This window comes from Chiloscyllium punctatum, chromosome 27 (genome assembly GCF_047496795.1).
Source record: "Chiloscyllium punctatum isolate Juve2018m chromosome 27, sChiPun1.3, whole genome shotgun sequence".
Lineage (NCBI taxonomy): Eukaryota > Metazoa > Chordata > Chondrichthyes > Orectolobiformes > Hemiscylliidae > Chiloscyllium > Chiloscyllium punctatum.
The window spans coordinates 1116417-1136858 of NC_092765.1; the positions used below are offsets into that span (position 1 = coordinate 1116417).

The 20442-nt window shown below is 40.4% G+C and overlaps 1 protein-coding gene across 2 annotated transcripts in view; it reads left to right on the plus strand.

The window, feature by feature from the left end:
* Positions 1 to 16686, plus strand: part of bsdc1 (BSD domain containing 1) — an 88145-nt gene extending 71459 nt beyond the window's left edge. For both annotated transcript variants that reach the window (XM_072547903.1, XM_072547904.1), the window contains exons 10-11: positions 9540 to 9643; positions 15260 to 16686. In XM_072547903.1, the coding sequence (XP_072404004.1) occupies positions 9540 to 9643; positions 15260 to 15292 (137 nt within the window). In that variant the 3' untranslated portion in view covers positions 15293 to 16686. The remainder of the gene's footprint in view (positions 1 to 9539; positions 9644 to 15259) is intronic.
* Positions 16687 to 20442: the final 3756 nt, after the last annotated feature.

Sequence of the window (20442 nt, forward strand, 5' to 3'; positions counted from 1 at the left end):
TACTTTATGGGCTCTTTGATATATTTCTAGACTTCCTTTGTGAGCCATGGCTGTGTAATTCAATTCCCCCCCCTGCTGGATACACTTTCTTTTCTTTAGGATGAACCTCTGCGCACTCCTCAATTACACCCAGAAACTCCTGCCATTATTGCTGTACTGTCTTCCCCACTAGGCTCTGCTTCCAGTTGATTTTCTTCAGATCCTCTCTCATGCCCCTGTAATTACCTTTATTTAACTGTAACACCATTACATCTGATTTTTGCCTTCTCTCTTTCAAACTGCAGACTGAATTCTGCCATATTATGATCGCTGCCTCCTAAGTGTTCCCTGACTTTAAGGTCTTTTATAAAGTCTGGCTCATTACATAGCACTAAATCCAGAAAAGCCTGCTTCCTTGTGGGCTCCATCACAAACTGTTCCAAAAAGCCATCCTCTAAGCATTCCATGAATTGCCTTTCTTTGGATCCACTGACAACATTATTTACCCAGTCCACCTGCATATTGAAGTCCGCCATGATCACCGTGACCTTGCCTTTCTGACATGCCCTATCTTATTTCCTGGAACATCCTGCGTCCCTGTTCTGACCATTGTTAGGAGGTCTGTAGGGTTTTTTTGCCTTTGTGGTGCCTCAGCTCCACCCACACAGACTTCCACATCCTCTGACCCTATGTCATTCAGTTCCATAGATTTGATTTCATTCTTAACTAACAAGACAACCCCGCCCCCTCTGCCCACCTCCCTGTCTTTTCAATAAGTTGTAAATCCTTGGATGTTTAACTGCCAGTCCTGAACCTCCTGCAACCATGTCACTGTGATGCCTACCACATCATAATCATTCACGATAATTGAATTCAGAATTATAATCTGAGTCAACTACATTGCTGTGTGTTTGGAGTCACATGTAGGCCAGATCAGGTGAGGATGGCAGATTTTCTTCCCTGAAGGGTATCAGTGAACCAGATGGGTGTTTTCAAAAATCGAGAATAGTTTCATGGTCATCAGTAGATTCTTAATTCCAGATTATTATTGAATTCAAGTTTCACCATCTGTCATGGCAGGTTTTGACCTAGGTTTCCAGAACATTAGCTGTGTTTCTGGATTAATAGTCTAGCAATAATACCACTCTGCCATCACCTCCCACATCACCATGGGCGTGGAGTCACCTGTAGGGGCCAGACAAGGTATGACAGCAGATTTCTGTTCCTGCAGGATATTAATGAATCCTATTATAATCTGAATTAAATAATTTCCTAAGGGGTGGTTCCCAGATCTGCTCTCTGTGCTCCAAGTAAAGTCTAACCGTAGTTTTATATAACTGCAACTTAATTCTGCATTTTTGTACTCCAATCCTCTAGATATAAAGGCCAGCATTCCATTAACTTTCTTGATTTATTTTCTGCACTGTTCATGACATTTTAAAGATCTGTGCATCTGAACCCGCAAGTCTCTTTGAACATCTACTTCATTAAACATCAGTCATCTAAGAAGTGCTCTCGACTATCCTTTCTCGGTCCAAAATGGATAACTTCACACTTGGTTACATTGAACTCCATTTACCACAATTTTTTCCATTCTATCTTTTATTCTTTCTTTCTTTCTATTCTTAGTTAATCAATATTGCTCTGTAATTTTATGCTGTTGTCTACACTGTCTATGTTGCTGTCTGTGTGTCATCATCAAATTTCGATATGACTTTCTATCCAAATATTCAGGTTGTTAATAAATAACGTGAATAATTGAAGCCCTGACACAGATCCTTGTTGGATACCACTGGTCACATGCTACCAGTTTGAGAACATACCCATTATCCCTACTTTCTGTTGCTTGACATTTAAATTATTTCCCAGCCATATCAGTAATTTGCCCTCCATTGTGTGAGCTTCTGTCTTAGTTAACCATTTCTTATTTGGACTTGAATAATTTTATAGGCTTCAATTATTTGAGAAAGGGCATGTTAGCTGTTGGGAAAATAAATGTAGAACATGGGACTAAAATCTCAGAATGAGAGTTTGGCCTTTTAGGATTGAGATGAAATCTTATGTAACTTGGTGAGTGTGCATTATTTTTGAAATTCTGAATATCAGAGAGCTATGGGTGCTTCACTTGAATATATTCAAGTCAAAGATTGCTCATTTTGGGTACTGATGGAATTCTGGGATATGGGTTTACATTGGGAGGGTGGATTTAAGGTAGTAGATCACCCATGATCTTATTGAATGGTGGAGTAGGATCAAAGGACAGAGTGGCCTACTCTGCTCTATTTTGTTATTTTCAAATACATTTCCATGTTGGGGAAAATGTGAGAGACTTTGCTTCAAAATATTATAACAAAATACCATTTTGTTGTATGTTTACTGTCTGGTCCTGTTAGGTTCCCTTCTTGAGATTCTTACGTACTTGATGTAATTGCAATACACTAACTTCTGTGAACAGCATGATTTATTTCAGCAAGTACAAGCTTTTGGAGGATCACTTAACACTCTTCGCCGTGCGTGTCAAGCAAGGCTCCCTGAACAAGGGAACTGTCCTCCCTTTATTAGATTTGAATTAGCTTCAATCCCTACAGTCTGGAAACGGGCCCTTTGGCCCAACAAGTCCACACTGACCTTCTGAAGAGTAACCCACACCCCTGCCCTATATTTACCCCTGACTAATGCACCTGACCTACACATCCCCAAACACTGGGCAATTTAGCATGGCCAATTCACCTAACCTGCACATCTCTGGATTGTGGGAGGAAACTGGAACACCCAGAGGAAACCCACACAGACATGGGGAGAAGTGCAAACTCCGAACAGACAGTTGCCCAAGGTTGGAATTGAACTCGGGTCCCTGGTGCTGTGAGGCAGCAGTGCTAACCACTGAGCCACCATGCCGCCCCATATACAGGGTTTTACATCTCAATCAGTCATGCACACAAGACACAGCCCCCTGCCACTCCCCATAGTCACATGCCACCCAAAAACAATGTAAAGTGATTAGATTATTTCCAGAAATTAGATTATTCTTCAAAGTGTGTGACCAGACCATCCCTCAAAACGGCGTGTGGTTTAGGTTATTCCTCAAACTGCAGTATTTAGAGTATGGTTAGACTGTCACATCCTGCCTGCAAGACAGAAGAACACTCCCCACGGAACATCCAATTTCTTACATGTCAGCAGAACAAATTAACCCTTTAACATCTCATTCCCTCCCTTTATCATTCCATGATAACCATCTAAATGGGGTTGAAAAAGGTGCTACCAGCTTATTCCTAAGAATCTAGCAAGCTTGTATTTAAGCAAGTTATTTACACAGAACATGCAACGATTGTGACAACAAGAATTACTAGTCTATTCAGTAGATAGGATCCTCCCACGTGGGGGAAAAAGAAGTGTTCACCTGTAAAGTTCTTAAATCCACAGTCCTTAGTGACCACACCACCCCCTCCAAGTTGAGTGGAAGTAAGCCAGTTATCCAAATTCTCCTTCAGCAAAGTCCAACCTGAGAACAAAATCCAGCCTAGCAGGGGTCAGTTCTGTTGTGTACAGTGGATAGGGAGCCCAGGCCTCTGAAGATGCAGGGATTAGTGCTGCCCCTGCAAGATTGTAGGGGTTCTGTGCAATTAAGTGTGCTCCCAAGGCAGGGTGCGTATTTGTGAGGTTAGGTGTAGCCATCAGTTTGCTTTTGGCCATCTTCATGTTCGCCTTTGCAAATTCTAACCAGAGAGTCTGAGGATTTTCAGGATCAAATTGAATGTTGTTTAATGCATTCTTAGCTGCTTCTGCTCCCACTCTGCTGTCAGATGTAATAAAGCTAACTGGCTACTTTGATGTTAGCTTGATCAGTGAACCTTCCTATCCCTTAAATGGTCGAAAGAGAAGGTAAAGCTCACATGGTTTAATATCCACAGGAAGGCCACTGACAAAACGTGTACAGACCTCCTCTTCATTGTTGTTAGCATCATTGTTTTTCGTGCTCATGTCTGGGGAAATGATTGAATCCATTGTGTCCCCCTACTCGAGGCAGGCGGTGCTGGTGCTGGGAGAGCAGGTGGGGTTGCCAGAATGGGTGCGATACATTCCGGGGTCAATTGTCTATCAGAAGTGCTGAGCAAGGTTCCCAGGAATGAGACTTGGTGCTGAGTGCGCAATGGATAACATTTCCAGGGGACTGGGTAAGTGGATCAGGTTGTGGAGGGCGGGTTGTGGTCTGAAGGCGTGTTTTACCTATGAATGGAGAAACTTCAGAGACTATGTTAGCTGTTAAAAGTGTCTTTGCACCTTATCTCTCTTTACCCCCTTGCCAAGGTGGGTATCAGTATGGAGACAGTCAATAAGCATTGGTAACAAAGCCAAGATTAGAGTGGTGCTGGAAAAGCACAGCAGGTCAGGCAGCATCCGAGGAGCAGGAAAACTCTGAAATGCAAGCACCCATGCCTTCTGTATCTGTTTTTCTGGGTCGGGGCATCCCCTGTAAACTCTGCACAGTGACAATATCTGGTATGCCTGTTGGTTTTCGAGGCAGGTAATTAATTTAGCAACTGCTGGTTCATAGAGGGCACAAAAGAATTGCGAGCTGTTGCTGTGTCTCTGGCAGCTCGATCAGCTCTGGCATTGCCAGATGTCCATATTTGATTATGGCCAATTGCTTGGGGAGGAGGATGGCTTTGAGGAGAAATTGGACATAGTGATTTCTGAATAGGCCTCCCTAAGGGAGGTCAGAAATCTGCATTGTGACCATAGCTGGTCATCAGTGTCATTATTTTGAAACATTATTGGCAGACCAGACATGTCAGGACTTACCTCCATTTTATTCCACTCAATGATCTGGCTTGGCGTTTCGACCCTGATTCCTTATTTTGCTTCTCCCATCTCATTTTTTCACTACTTTTTCTCTACTCATTTCATAATCCTCACACTTGACCCTACAGCATCTCCCAAGACTTAGGGTTTCCCGCGTGATCACAAACTCTGATCCCTTTTTGATATGCATTATTCTCCCAGCTGACCTGGTTAGATTTATTTGTTATTTCCTCTGCAGTCTTTCTCCATGCAGATATTAAAAGTTTTCCATTTAGTCCCCATGTAACATTTCCAGATTGCATCCTCTGCTTTTAAACATGTACCTATGTCTCAAGATCTTCTATCAGCCAAATTTCATTTCCCATAATTTGTTTAAACATCCTGACAGGTGCCTGAACTGTTCCTCATTTTAGGGGTCATTCCGGCATAACCGATACAAAGGTGTTCCAACAGCCAACTTATCCAACGTCTGTCCATGTTTTTTTTTGTAGTCTCAACTTCCTAACTTATCTTTATATACTAGTTCAGTGTCCTCAGTCTCCATACCAACTTCAGGGTCCTGACCTTCATGTGGGGTATTTCCCCTTTTAATAACTGGTCTAAGGCAGGGTGATTGCGACAGGCACAGTAGTTATTCTTTACCTTATATACAATGTTCTGGGGCCTCAAACCCCACTATTGGAGGACTCTAACCTCTGTATTCCACGGGGATTCTAACCTCCCTGGGACAAACTCGTAAGTTTTAAACTCCCATTGGCATACAAACTCGTAAGTTTTCTCAGAGATTCCATCACTACAGAGTCCTAGGGGATGAGGGGTCAACTGAGTGATAAGTTAGTGAGAGAGATCAAGGTAAATCTTACCTAGTGGGCCCATCCATCTCGCGTTACAGTCATGCAGGTGATCACTTACTCAGTCTGCCTAGAAGCTCCATATATGTTGGAACCCCACTCTCATTGCCAAATGTTAGGTTCCCTTCTTGAAATTCTTACACACTTGATGCAACTTCTGTGAACAGCCATGATTTATTTGAGCAGTAAAAGCTTTTGGAGGATCACTTAAACACTCTTTGCGATGCTTGCAGAGCATGTCAAGCAAAGCTTCCTGAACAAATGAACTGTCCTCCCTTTATATAGGGTTTTACATCACAATCAGTCATGCATGCAAGGCACAACCCCCTGTCACTTCCCCCATAGTCACATGCCACCCAAAAAATTGTGAAAATAATCACTTTACAGTGTGGTCAGGCCATCCCTCAAACTGCAGCATTTACAGAGGATGATTAAATTGTCACATGCTGCCTGAAAGAACCCAGCCCTCCACCCTGGACATCCAATTTCTTACATGTCAGCAGAATAAATTAACCCTTTAACATCTCAGTCCCTTAGCAATCATCTAATCCAGTTGATGTCATGTTGAGGATGTTTCCCTTTTGTCCTCCAAAGCATTTAAGAGCATCTTTTATACTTCAAGGTGTCTACACCTCAGAAAGCTACTTTTGAGAGAGCACTGCCTTTTTGGGAGGCCATAAGAGGTTGTATACGAATATTATTGCCTGTAGAGGGGATATTTTGTTTTCTTTTTGTTTTAATTGCATGTTTTAGATTAATTATTCAATGAATGAGGGCAAAATTTAATTAGCTCATGATTCATCAGCTACCATAGATTTTTTTTTATTCACTTGGGTGTGGGCATCACTGATTGGGCCAACATTTATTGCCTGTCCTTAGTTGCCTTTGAGAGGATGGTGGTGACCTGCCGTCCACGTGCTGTTGGTTGATACACAATGCCATTAGCAAGGGAGTTCCAGAATTTTGACTCAGTAGCAGTAAAGGAATGACATATACTTCCAAGTCAGGATGGTGAGTGGCGTGGAGGGGAACTTGCAAATGGTGGTTTTCCCAGCTATCTACTGGTCGTGTCCTTCTCGATAGAAATGGTCATCGGTTTGAAAGGTACTGTCTAAAAGATTTTTGGTGAATTTCTGAAACTCTTCTGTAGAGAGTCTACACTGCTGCTACTGAGAAGTAGTGGATGTGATGTCAATCAAACTGACTGCTTTGTCCTTGAGTGTCAAACTTCTTGTGTCGTTGGAGCTGCAATCATCCAGGCAAGAGGGGAATATTCTATCACACTCCTGACTTGCACCTTGTGGATGGTGGATGGGTTTTGGGAAATTAGAAAGTGAATTACTCGCAGCAATATTCCTAGCCTCTGACCCTGCTCTTGTAGCCACTGTATTTGTATGGCAAATCCAGTGAGCTTTGGGTCAGCAGTAACCCCAGAATGTTGTTAATGGAAGATTCAGTGATGGTAGCAGAACTGAATGTCAAGGTGCAGTGGCTATATTGTTATTGGTGATGGTCATTGCCTGGCATTTGTGTGGTGTGAATGTTACTTCCCTCTTTTCAGCTCAAGGCTGGATATTGTTCAGGTCCTGATGCATTCGAATATGGACTGCTTCAGTATCATTGAATATTTGTGGAGCTGCCACCTCCAGTGAGTTGTTTAATTGTCCACTACCATTCACAACTGGATGTGGCAAGACTGCAGGGGTTGAATTTTACCTGATGGTTGTGGAACAACTTACTCTGTCTACCACTTGCTGTTTATGCTGTTTGGGTTGCAGTTAATCCTGTTTGTTAGCTTCACCCGATTGACCTTTCATTTTCAGGTGTGCCTTTTGCTGCTTCTGGCATTCCCTCCTGTGCTTTCCATTGAACTAGGGTTGATCCCCTGACTAGGGTCATGGTAGAGTGGGAAAACGCTGGACCGTGAGGTCTCAGATTGTGCTGGAGTACAATTCTGCTGTTGTTCTGTTGTTCTTCTGTTGTTTATGGCCCACAGTTTTAAACTTTTAGGTACTTAAGCCAGTAACAACTGTTGAAGATTATTGCTCTGAAAGATCATTTCCCAATGAAATGAGAAAAGGTCTGGCAGCATCTTTTTCGAGAAAGCAGAGTTAATGTTTTACTGCTCCAGCGAGGCTTAGCATAATGTCAAAGGACATCGTCTAATTTTCTGCTTGGGGATCCTGCAGCCTTTAGGACTTTTATCAAATTCAGTAATTTTAGAGCGTGAACACACATGCTTCAGTTCGTTTTGCTACTTAAATTGGGGGAGGGAAATTGACTTGGATGCCCAAAAATGGCTGAATCCATTCTCCTTTGCTAGAAAAAAAGATACATATTTAGAAGCATTGATCAGGCTCAGTCCCAAAAAATCATGTGGTCAGAGAGCATGTTGACACTCCTTATCTAGGCAGTATCACGAGGTGCTGAAACAGCCTTTAGAACAGTCGTAGTCATAAAGTCAAAGAGGTCTACAGCACATAAAAGCCCTTTGGCCCATTGTGTCTACACCACTCAAAACAAAAAAGCCACTTAACTATTTTATTCCCATTTTCCAGTACTTGGCTCATAGCTTTATGCATTTGTGATACCAAGGCATATATCTAAATACTGCTTAAATGTTATGAGGATTTCTGCCTCGATCACCCTTACAGGCAGTGAGTTCCAGATTCTCATCACGCTCTGAGTGAAAATGTTTTTCATCACATGTCCTCTAAACATTCTGCACCTCTTGTTTAAGTCTATGTCCTCAGTCATTTGATCCCTCCATCAAGGGGAAAAGTTTCTTTATGTCTGTACACCTCCATTTTATACATCTCAATAATGTCCCCTCTGCTCTAAGGGAAGCAACCCCAGTCTGTCCAATCTTTCTACATAACTGAAACTCTGCAGCCCAGGCAATGGTAAATCTCCTCTCTAGCCTCTCCAGCGCAATCACACCCCTCCTATAACGTGGATTCCAGAATTTCACATTTTAACTGTGGCCTAACCAACATTTATTTCAGTTCCAGCATAACTTCCCTGCTGTTAAACTCTGCTTCGGATAATAAAGGCAAGTGTCCTATTTCCTGCCTTAATCACTTTATCCACCTGTCCTGATGCCATAAGGGACCAGTGTACATGCAGACCAATGTTTTTCTGATCCTCTGTGCTTCCCATGATCTTACCATTTATTATGTACTCCACTATTTCACATTTATTCGGGTAGAATCCCATTTGCTGGAAATCGGCCCATCTGATTACCTGTAACCTATAATCAAAGGCTGTCCTACCCACTCTTTCCCACCCTGCTAACTTTTGTATCATCTGCAAAATTACTGGTCAGCCGTTCCACATTCAAGTCTAAATCATTTATATGAACCAAAACAGCAAGGGACTCAACACTAACTCTTGAATAACCCCACTGGACACAGACTTCTAGTCAGTGAAACACCTGTCAACCATCACCCTCTGCTTCCTGCCACTCGGCCAATTGTGAATTTAATTTGCCAAATTTCCTTGGATCCTATGGATTCTTTCTTGTGCTATCAGGCTCCCATTAAAGATGTTTTTGAAAGCATTGCCCTCATCTTGGCACTAGGTTGCCTCCTCAAAAAATTGAATCCAGTTGGTCAGGTATGACCTCCCCTTAACAAAACCAGGTGTATTTTTATTGATTGTGACCCAAGGAGCGTTCAGGAGAAGAGGAATGAGGTTTGATACAAAAAAAACTGATACTTAGACCATAAAGATTGTAAAAATTAATTCAAAAACTAATGTATCATTTGGTAGATAATTTAGAAAAGTGGTTGGTGACATTTAGGAACTTAGCTAATTGTCTACTATTTGATCATTTCCTTTAAAAGAAAGTTCATTTTCACATCTTTGATCATGTTCATTCTAACTAGTTATTACTTATTCCAGGGTCTAGCACAGACATCAGCGAGGACTGGGAAAAGGATTTTGATTTGGATATGACCGAGGAAGAAGTCCAGTTAGCACTATCCCAGGTGGATGTGTCAGAACAGGTACAGTAAATCTGGTTTCAAATCTATCTGTTTGAATGTGCTGGCAATTGTTAACAGACTGACAACCTACTGCTTTCCACAAGCCAAAGGCATTGAGTCTGTCTTGAATAATGAGTGAAATAAACAAGTGCTGTGAAGTAATTTTGTACACCCTTTAGTACTGAAGAAATACCTACTGAAGAACAGCTTTTTAAAATTGGTCACCATTATAAATGTTTAGGCTTTTTCCTGGTGTTTTTCTTGTGGTCCTGGCTAAATTAGGTACTACTTCCCCCATTATTCAATGTTCAGCATATGATTGTGCAGCTTCAGATTGATGATTAACTTTGTCACTTGGGATGGCTGCCACATTTTCTCTTTGCTTAAAGGGATATTAACATGTTGCTTTCTGTAATGTACTAAATATTGACTAAGCTACAGCTTAAAATAACATCCAGGCACCAAGTGTCGTCAGTATCCTTTTTGGGATGATGACAATTATCATAGCATTATCCTTTTCTCTCCCTATTATTGAGTAAAAGCTTTGTTTGGGTGAATGCTTCCGTATAAGGTCAGTCGGAATATAGTCTAGGGAAATCAGGAGGGCAAAAAGGGACATAGCTTTGGCAAATAGGGTTAAGGAGAATACAAAGAGTCTACAAATACACGAAGGACTAAAGAGTAACTGCACCCTTAAAGATCAACCAGGTTGCCTATGTGTGGAACTACAGGAGATGGGTGAGATATTGAATAAGTATTTTGCATTAGTGTTTACTGTGGAGAAGGATATGGAAGCTAGTGAACTTAGGGAAATAAATAGTGATATCTTGAAAAGTCTCCATATTACAGAGGAGGAAGTGCTTGACATCTTAAAAATTATAAAGATAGATAAATCCCCGGGACCTGATCAGCTGTACCCTAAGTTCTGTGGGAAGCTAGTGAAGTGGTTGCTGGGCCCTTTGCTGTGATATTTGTATCATTGATAGCCGTGGGTAAAGTGCTGGAAGACTGGAAGTTGGCTAATGTGGTACCATTATTTAAGGAAGGTGGTAAGGAAAAGTCAGGGTTCTAAAGACCAGTGAGCTTGATGTCCATGGTTGGTAAGTAGTTGGAGGGGATTGTGAGGGACAGGATTTACATGTATTTGGAAAGGCAAAGACTGATTAGGGATAGTCAACATGGCTTTGTGTGGGAAATAGTGTCTCACTAACTTAGGTTTTTGAAGAAGTAACAATGAGGATTGATGAGGGCAGAGTGGTAGATGTGATCTAAATGGAATTCAGTAAGACTTTCGCCAAGGTTCCACATGGTAGACTGGTTAGCAAGGTTAGATGACCTGGAAAACAGGGCAAGCCAATTTTGTATCTAAATCACTAGCTGTTAGGTGGGAGACCGAGAGTGGTGGTGGAGGGTTGTTTTTCAGCCTGGAGGCTTGTGACCACCAGTGTGCCGCAAGGATTAGTGTTGGTTCTACTGTTTTTCATCATTTGCGTAAATGATTTGGATGTGAATCTAGGAGCTATGGATATAAGTTTGCAGATGACACCAGAACTGGAAGAGTAATGGATAGCAAAGGTGATTACCTCCGAGCACAACGGGACCTTGATCATCTAGGCCAAGGAGTGGCAGGCGGAGTTTAATTTAGATAAATGTGGGGTGCTGTATTCTGAAAAGGTAAATCAGGGCAGGACCGCTATACCTTAATACTAAGGTCCTGGGGAGGGTTGCTGAGCAGAGAGACTTTGGGTACTTAGTTCTTTGAAAGTGGAGTCACAGACAGGGTAGTGAAGAAGGCATTTGGTATGTTTGCCTTTATTGGTCAATGCATTTAGTTTAGACGTTGGGAGGTTAACAGGACTTTGGTTAGGTCACTTTTGAAATACTGTGTGCAATATTGGTCTCCCTACCATAGGAAAGATGTTGTGAAACTTGAAAGGGTTCAGAAAAGACTTACAAGGATGTTGCCGGGGTTGGAGGGTTTGAGCTGTAGGGAGAGGCTGAATAGGCTGTGTCTATTTTGCCTGGATGTCAGAGGCTGAAGGGTGACCTTGTGGAGGTTTATAAAATCATGTGGGACATGAATAGGATAGATGGGCAAGGATTTTTCCTCAGGGTAGGGAAGTCCAAAAAGAGAGGATATCGGTTTAAGGTGAGAGGGGAAAACTTTAACAGGGATCTCAGGGGAAACTTTTTCATACAGAAGGTGTTGCATGTATAAAATGAGCTGCCAGAGGTGGTGGTGGAGATTGTACAATAACAACATTTAAAAGGCTTTTGGAGGGTAAACCAATAAGAAGGTCTTAAACGGCTATGGGCCAAATGCTGTAAAATGGGACTGGATTAGTTTAAGATATCTGGTTGGCATGGTCGAGTTGAACTGAATGGTCTCTGTCCATGGTGTACAGTTCTGACTCTGACTGTATAAGACTACAGGAGAAATTTCAGTTTAATGGCCTTTGAATGCACATCTTAAGACCGATGATACAATTTTAGAGATGATTCTATACAGTGCTAAGAACAATTAATCGCAAAGTACCTGTGTGTTCAGCTGTTGGGAGGATTTCCCAGTTTGATTTTCAGTGAACGTAAAGCCTCTTTCGTCTGATTTTCTGACCAATCAGTTTAGTGAGTTTGGAGGTGGTGTGTCTCCTGTTGTTGACAGTAAAATGAAAGCCACCTTTTAAAATAAATGGCACGTTAGAGTCTTTGAATTGGTAACATTGTAGTGTCCTCTGTGTATTGCTGCAACCTCCACATCCTGATTTAGTTCTTATTCCATTAGATTTCTTATTAACATTGAGCAAGGTCACAAGGAGTTTCATGTTTTAGAACATAGCACATTACAGTGCAGTACAGGCCTTTCAGCCCTCGATGTGAAACCAATCTCAAACCCATCTAACCTACACTATTCCATTTTTGTCCATATGACTATTCAATGACCATTTAAATGCCCTTAAAATTGGTGAGTCTATTACTCTTGTAGGCAGTGTGTTCCACACCCCTACTACTCTGAGTAAAGAAACTACCTCTGACATCTGTCCTATAATCTATCACCCCATGACTTAAAGCTATGTCCCCTCGTGCTAGCCATCACCATCCGAGGAAAAAGGATCTCACTGTCCACCCTATCTAACCCTCTGATTATTTTATATGTCTCAATTAAGTCACCTCTCAACCTTCTCCTCTCCAAGAAAAACAGCCTCAAGTCCTTCAGCCTTTCCTCGTAAGACCTTCTCTCCGTATCAGGCAACATCCTAGTAAACCTCTGAACCCTTTCCAAAGCTTTCACACTCTTCCTATAATGTGGTGACCAGAACTGTACACAATACTGCCAGTGCGGCCATACCAGAGTTTTGTGTAGCTGCAGCATGACCTCATGGTTCTGAAACTCAATCCCTGTACTAATAAAAGGTAACACACCGTATGCCTCCTTAACAACCCTATTAACCTGGGTGGCAACTTTGAGGGATCTGTGTCCATGGACACTGAGATCTCTCTGCTCAACTACATTACCAAGAATCTTACCATTCGCCCGGTACTCTGCATTCCTGTTACTCCTTCCAAAGTGAATCACCTCACTTTTCTGCATTAAACTCCATTTGCCACCCCTCAGCGTAGCTTTGCAGCTTATCTATATCCCTCTGTAACCTATGACATCCTTCTGCACTACATACAACTCTACTGACTTTAGTGTCTTGTCCAAATTTACTAACCCCATCCTTCTACGCCCTCATCCAGGTTGTTCATAAAAATGACAAATAGCAGTGGACCCAAAATAGATCCTTTGGGTATCTATTTACTAGTGGTACACCATTAGTAACTTTAAAAATAGATATTCCTCTCTGCCACACAGTGCCTAAGGAAATGTTTATCTAGTAACCTTAGAAGTCAGCTTATTTTTCGATTGGACTTCTTAAAGTTAAATATGCAGGTATGTAATCTGCTTTTCCCTTACAAGATAAATAGACATTGCCCTTCTAAAAATAATTCATGATCTTGAACCTGATTGAACATTTTGTAAGTTTGAAGCAATATTCATGTATTTAATTGGATATTGATTATTCATTTTCTGGCCAAAGTTGGTTGGAGTCAGTTAAAAAGAAACTCAGTTTCTGAAATTGATTGTGGCGTTAAAATTACATCTTGGAAGTTGTTTTTAAAAGCTGCCTTCCATTTTTTGTTTGTCTTTTTTTGTGAGCATCACATTCTGAGCAATGAAGTGGGCTTGAAACTGAAAGCTTTTATGAAAACCTTTCTAATCTTAATTTGAATCAATACTGTGACCTTAATTTTCCCTCTAGTTGTGAGTTACATAGAGACAGGGTTGTCAGTGCATGGTCCCTTTTTAATTTATTCTGAGTAGCTGTACGGAATACCTTGTTCTTCACAGAACAAGACTTGTTGTGTTACCTTGGCTGAGTAGCTTAGCAGAAATGTTCATCTTCGCCAGTAATTAGGTTTAGATTCCTAAAAGATTTTCTGATGGGAATTTTGAAAGAGACTTAGAATGTCTTACCACTCTACTCCCTACATTGCTTCTCCTTTGTTAAGGCAGCTGTGTTTATATTTGGTCTGAGAACCAGATTGAAATCATTCAGATTCTGGATGGCATTGTTAGATGCACCTGGGGGTAGGAGGGGAAGAAGCGATAATGGTTAACCGTTTTGTCCTGGAAGATGCCTTTCTGACATTAATTTGTGAACGTAGGATTGAGTGTTTTTTCTGCACCGTGTGATTTCACATTAATCTTCGATGTCAACGATTTTTAACACTTGGAAAAGATACTGTACTTTTGACGTCACTGAAAACTCAACTCTGCCCTGATGGCTTATCCTAATTACATTCAGCATAAATCATTTGGTGCCCTACTGAATTCCAAGCTGAGCTTCAAACCACCAACATGCCTCATTGTCTGTGAGATTGCCAGTCTTTCCTACTATTTCATCCCGTGCTACAGAAATCAACCTCCATCCTGTGATTCCCTTAGTGTGACTTCTCCAGCTGCTTGAACTCTACCTTTATAAACTTGAATTTGTCTAAACCTGTGTTACCAATCTTGTGTCTTAGTTACACATCAGCCCTATTTGTTGACCTGCACTGTCTACCTCTTAGACCAGCCCACCTCTGTGACTCTGGGCTTTTGCATATCTTCTTGCTTGGTGCCTTACCCCTTAGTCGTTTTAAAGGTGTTACTTCCATTCTCTCATTTTAAGAGATTCCTAAAAACTTGATCTCAAGCCATTAAGGTCTTTTCATGAAAGCATCCTATCCTGAAGTTTTGAATATTCGCCAATTATTTATTATATTGTCTTTGGATTGGAAAGAGGACATCTTCATTGGATTTGCTTTTAATCTGGCCACTTCTACATCTATCTATGAATTTTGTGGTAATATTGAACCCTCTTAAAGTAAACAGAGGGAGAAAAACAGCAGTTTAAATAACAGATGAAATAAAGCTGTGGGTGCAAATTATTAACATTTCCGTGTGTACAACAAGGTTATAATAAAAAGAAATTGCTAGTTGGGTGCTTTTGAATATTTTAGCTTTGTGGTGACTGGTAGGATATATGCTTGCTTTAATTCTATAATATCTATTCAGTTGTCTGATTCTAATTTTTAAAACCTGATGTCTTTCAGCTAGAAGATGAAGACTGGGACGATTGGGAATAAAATGAAATTGGACATTGCTGCTTCAGTTGATTTCTTGAAATCTTTCATTCTAATGTAATGACAATTGTGTTTATATTCTTAGCCTGTAGTGTATATACAGGTTTCCTGTGCCATTGCTTCAGTAAGTTAGGGTAACATGTTTTATACTGCATGCTATTTTATTATATAGCAGGCTTTTTAGCATGTAATTACAAAGAACTATGGAGCATGGGTTATATTTCATTCTTTAGACTAAAGTTATATTCAGTGGGAGACATTGCTATTATTGTTTCTAATGATGTTTTGTTTTTGCGTAATTAACAGCTGGTTGGTTGTGCAATATATATTTTAAATATGCATTTTCTAGCTTTCGGATATGGGAGACTATTAGTTTTGTAATTCAAATTCCCTTAGATCTTTTACAGATTTGCACTTACATCGATTAAACTTAAATTATACAAGGTTAATTGACTAATGCTGTGTGTTTATGCACTTTTTAAATAAAACAAAATGTCAGCAAAAAGTGCTAATTAGAAATTGAAATTTCCAATTTACTGAATAGTGGTAGAGCAATGCTCTTTGAAAATTGGAGATTTACCACAAATAGGGTTATAATTTTGAGCTACATGGCATTTCAAACGTATTTTTAATACCCTTTGCTTGTAACCAGTCTCGCACTTCGACAGATTTGCTACTCTGTAAATGTTGAGAACCGGTTATAGAAACAAATATAGGCTTAGTAAAAGAACACTCACTGTTATTTTGTGCTGAAAAGTGTAGCAAAAGCCTCAAGGTTAATTGTTAATCAAGTTAAGGTAAGTAGGCTATTGGTCAAATCACTCACTGAATGTTCCATGCGTTTTGGTGAGGGGAGGGTTGATCAGAATGGGAAGTTGAAAAGATTAGATTGTTGTATTGATCCCATGAATGGAGCAGGAAACCCATGCAACAACAGTTCAGAAATCTACTGGCTTATTGGTCAAATCTTCCTGTTAAATGGTAATGGGTAAACCTGTGTTGAGCAAGCTAAAAACAAAGCAGTGCAGTTTGCCTTGGAAAGCTGAAAACTCTTTTGAATGAATTGGAAACATTAATACAGTCATTGTGCTGCACACTGATTATGCCTTCACTCCTGAAATGTGTTATTACCATGTTACTTATATTGAAATTTGAAAAGCAAAATTTTGCATTCTAGAAATTTGAAACAAAATGTTTAGTGATACTTAACATATCAGGCAGCATATGTCAAATAAAAACAAAAGTTAGTTAATATTTCAGGCCTAAGATGCTTCCTCAAAAGTCTTGTAACTAGTATGTCAAAAGACTTGTGCAATCTTGACAAACTGACTGTGACTACCTTGCTGAGTATTTACTATTTATTTTTATTTCTTTAATAAAATGGCACATTTATTTCACAGATGCAAGTATTTCACTAAACATAGTTTTAACATGTATTGCTGCTTTTTAAAATGTAAGTGCTGAGTACAGAGCAGATTTACTCTGAAACAATAGGTTGAAACATTAATGTGCAATTTCTCCCTTCTGGCACAACTGGAAGTGATGAATTGAATATTACTTAGCTTTTAAAAGTTACTCACTGGAGTGTGATTATTTTCCCAATCCCTTTTTGGTACTAATAGCTAAAATTAACCCAGATTAAACAAATACAGAATGAAAAATTTTGAGAGGTTTAGCTGTAAGTAAGAGATGAGTTCATTTTCTTTCCAATTTTTAAACAAATTAAAAATCTATTGCTTATTCTTTCCCACTTGGTTCAGAACATAATGAACGGTAAGTAACTTTCTATTGATGGACGCACTTTTCAAAATGGCTAACAATATACAAACAAAAAACCTACACATACAATATATTAGGTATATATAAGTTGAGCATTGAAACATTCAAAGTTAGGGGTTGATCTATATCCCTAAAAAATATATGAACAAATCAACGGCACACCCATGGGCTCACCCATCTCTGGACTCAGAGCAGAAGCGCTAATGCAAAGATTAGAACAAACAGTCTTACCGCAAATTCAACCCAAACTCTGGGTCAGATATGTGGATGACACCTTTGTAATCATTAAAAACACAGAAATAGAGAACACACACCGGATCATCAACGCCACACTCTCAGGAATCCGATTCACTAGAGAGGAAGAGAAGGACAACCAACTCCCATTCCTAGACGTGATGGTACAGAGAACACCGAACAGAGAATTCACCACAAAGGTATACAGGAAAGCCACACACACAGACCAAGTCCTAAACTACAAAAGCAACCACCCCAACACACACAACAAGCTGCATCAAGACACTATTCAAAAGAGCCACAACACACTGCAGTACACCAGAACTGCAAAAAGAGGAAGAAGAACACCTATACAATGTATTCACCAAAAACAGATACCTGCGCAATTTCATCAACAGATGCCTAAGGGAAAGACAACGCAATGAGGATATGCCACAACCCAAAGGACTAGCCACACTACCATACATCAAGAGCATTTCCGAATTGACAGCCAGACTACTGCGACCACTAGGACTCATAACAGCACACAAACCAACATCCACTCTCAGACAACATCTCACCAGAACGAAGGACTCGATACCCAGCATGAGCAAAGCCAACGTAGCGTACAAAATCCCATGTGAGGACTGCACAAAACACTACTTAGGACAAACAGGAAGACCGCTTATGATCTGCATCCATGAACACCAACTAGCCACGAAACTACACGACCAGCTATCCTTAATAGCCACCCACACAGATGACCAGCAACATGAATTTGACTGGGACAACACTTATTATAGGACAAGCCAAACCAAAAACAGCCAGGGAATTCCTAGAGGCATGGCACTCATCCACAGATTCAATCAATAAGCATATCGACCTTGACCCAATATACTGACCACTGCAGCGAAGAGCTGGAACTGACGACTAGAAGCGGCAGATTCAAACCACTACAAATGCCGGAGGAAAGATCACAGAAGTGCTTCACAGGAGGCTCCCAAGCACTGAGGATGTCACCTAGACAGGGGACAAAACGTCTGCAACACAAATTCCCAGCTCGGCGAACAGAACCACAACAACGAGCACCCGAGCTACAAATCTTCTCACAAACTTTGTACCCAGCGTATCAAGATGAAGTGGTCAAGAATTTGAAATGTCTTCAATGCCTAATACAAAGAGTGGGCATGTCTTAAACATCCTTCACGTCATAGCCTGTATTGCCTGACAGTTATTAGGTACCAATAAGTAAAATATCCATTTGTGAGTGCAAAATAGAGACTGACAACGCGTGCAACATTAGCATGTCATTGCTGTTTTCAGACAATCAACTGATATGCCGTGTTTCTGCAAAAACAAGATTTTTAGGACTGAAAAAGTTGAATGATGTATAGAGGTTTGACTTGTATGCTATGATATGGGGCATTCATTTTGCATTTATTCACATTACAATTCTTGCTGAATTTTTTTTATCAGAGTCAAAATATTCTCAAACTAAAAATGTATTTTGGGATTCAGTGGATTTTTTTTTATTCAGGAGATGTAGGCTTAGCTGGCTGGGTTAGATTTTCTTAGAATATCTGCAAGATGCAACTTATCTTCCTGTACCCCATCACTTTATATCTGCAATTCTGTATTTCAGTATGAGGTTAACTTATAAAGCAAAGAATTTGCATATTTTTTCAATTTTTGTGTTTCAAAAATGGTTTTTTTTTATCAAACTTAGTTGACATAGTCCAGAGGACTGTTGCTCTCTGTAGAGAGAGAGAGAGAGAGATTAAATGTGGTAGTTTAACCTGAGTTACCACACCTCAGGTGAAAGGAAAGGTTGAGAATCCGGGACCTCCTCGATAATATCACTCAGTATGGGAACTGAACCTGTGCTGTTGGTGTCACTTTGCATTCCAAACCAGCCATCCAGGGAACTGAGCTAGCCAGGCTGCTTGGAAATATTCAAATACTCTGCTTCTAATGCATTTTTGAAGAAGACTTATGATCCTCTGTGAGAAAAGAAATTCTTCATAGCTCAGTCTTAAGTGGGTGACCCCATATTTTTAAGCAATTACCTTCCCTAATTGGAATGGGATTCTGTGCAATTGATATTTCATTTCAAAATTTTGGAGATGTAGCAATTAGAGTGCACAATATCATCAGCATTCCAAAGACCAAAAAAATCATTAGCATCTTGGTATCAATAATGTGAAGCGAGAAAGGTGATCGTGTATTGTGAAGACTGTTAAGGTTCTTGAGTGGTGCCAAATCTTCAATTGCTTAGAAATGATGATGTATTCCTAATAATTGGAAGAAAGTATCCAGGACAAAATTACCAATTTAAAAAGAGTTGTATTCACTACTTTGGTTACTTGAAAAAGGAAGAGACAGGAGAACCCGGTGTTAGCTCTATGTTAAAGCAGAAGTTGAATGTCTCAATATTTATTTTCGCAATCATTATGGGTTTGTCAAGTACCTAGGACTTCCTGGTTATAAGGGAGTAAGTAATGAATGTGATGAGGCGAAGCAGCTGTGATCTGAAGTTTGAGTGTTTTTCCCCCTAAAGTGCCAAGAGGTTTTGTGTTTCTGATAGATGGGGCTAAGTAAACTATTTAACAAACATCGTTGACTGGTTTGCCCGGGCCTGCTTGACCTAATTGGGTGTTAGAGGAAAGGAGTCTAGTGCCTGATATAGTCAGACCACAGCTAGAGTACTATGAACTGTTGTTATCTAAGAAAATATAGGAGACTATTCCGAGAAGGTTCATGAGACTGATGCTGGGAGTTACTGTCTTAGGAGGAGACATTGAGTATGCTAGCTTGTATTCTTTGGAGTTTAGAAGAATAAGAGGTGCCCTTATTAAAATACACAAGATCCTTTTAGAACATAGAACATAGAACAATACAGCGCAGTACAGGCCCTTCGGCCCTCGATGTTGCGCCGATCAAAGCCCACCTAACCTACACTAACCCACTATCCTCCATATACCTATCCAATGCCCGCTTAAATACCCATAAAGAGGGAGAGTCCACTACTGCTACTGGCAGGGCATTCCATGATCTTACGACTCGCTGAGTGAAGAACCTACCCCTAACATCAGTCCTATATCTACCCCCCCTTAATTTAAAGCTATGCCCCCTTGTAATAGCTGACTCCATACGCGGAAAAA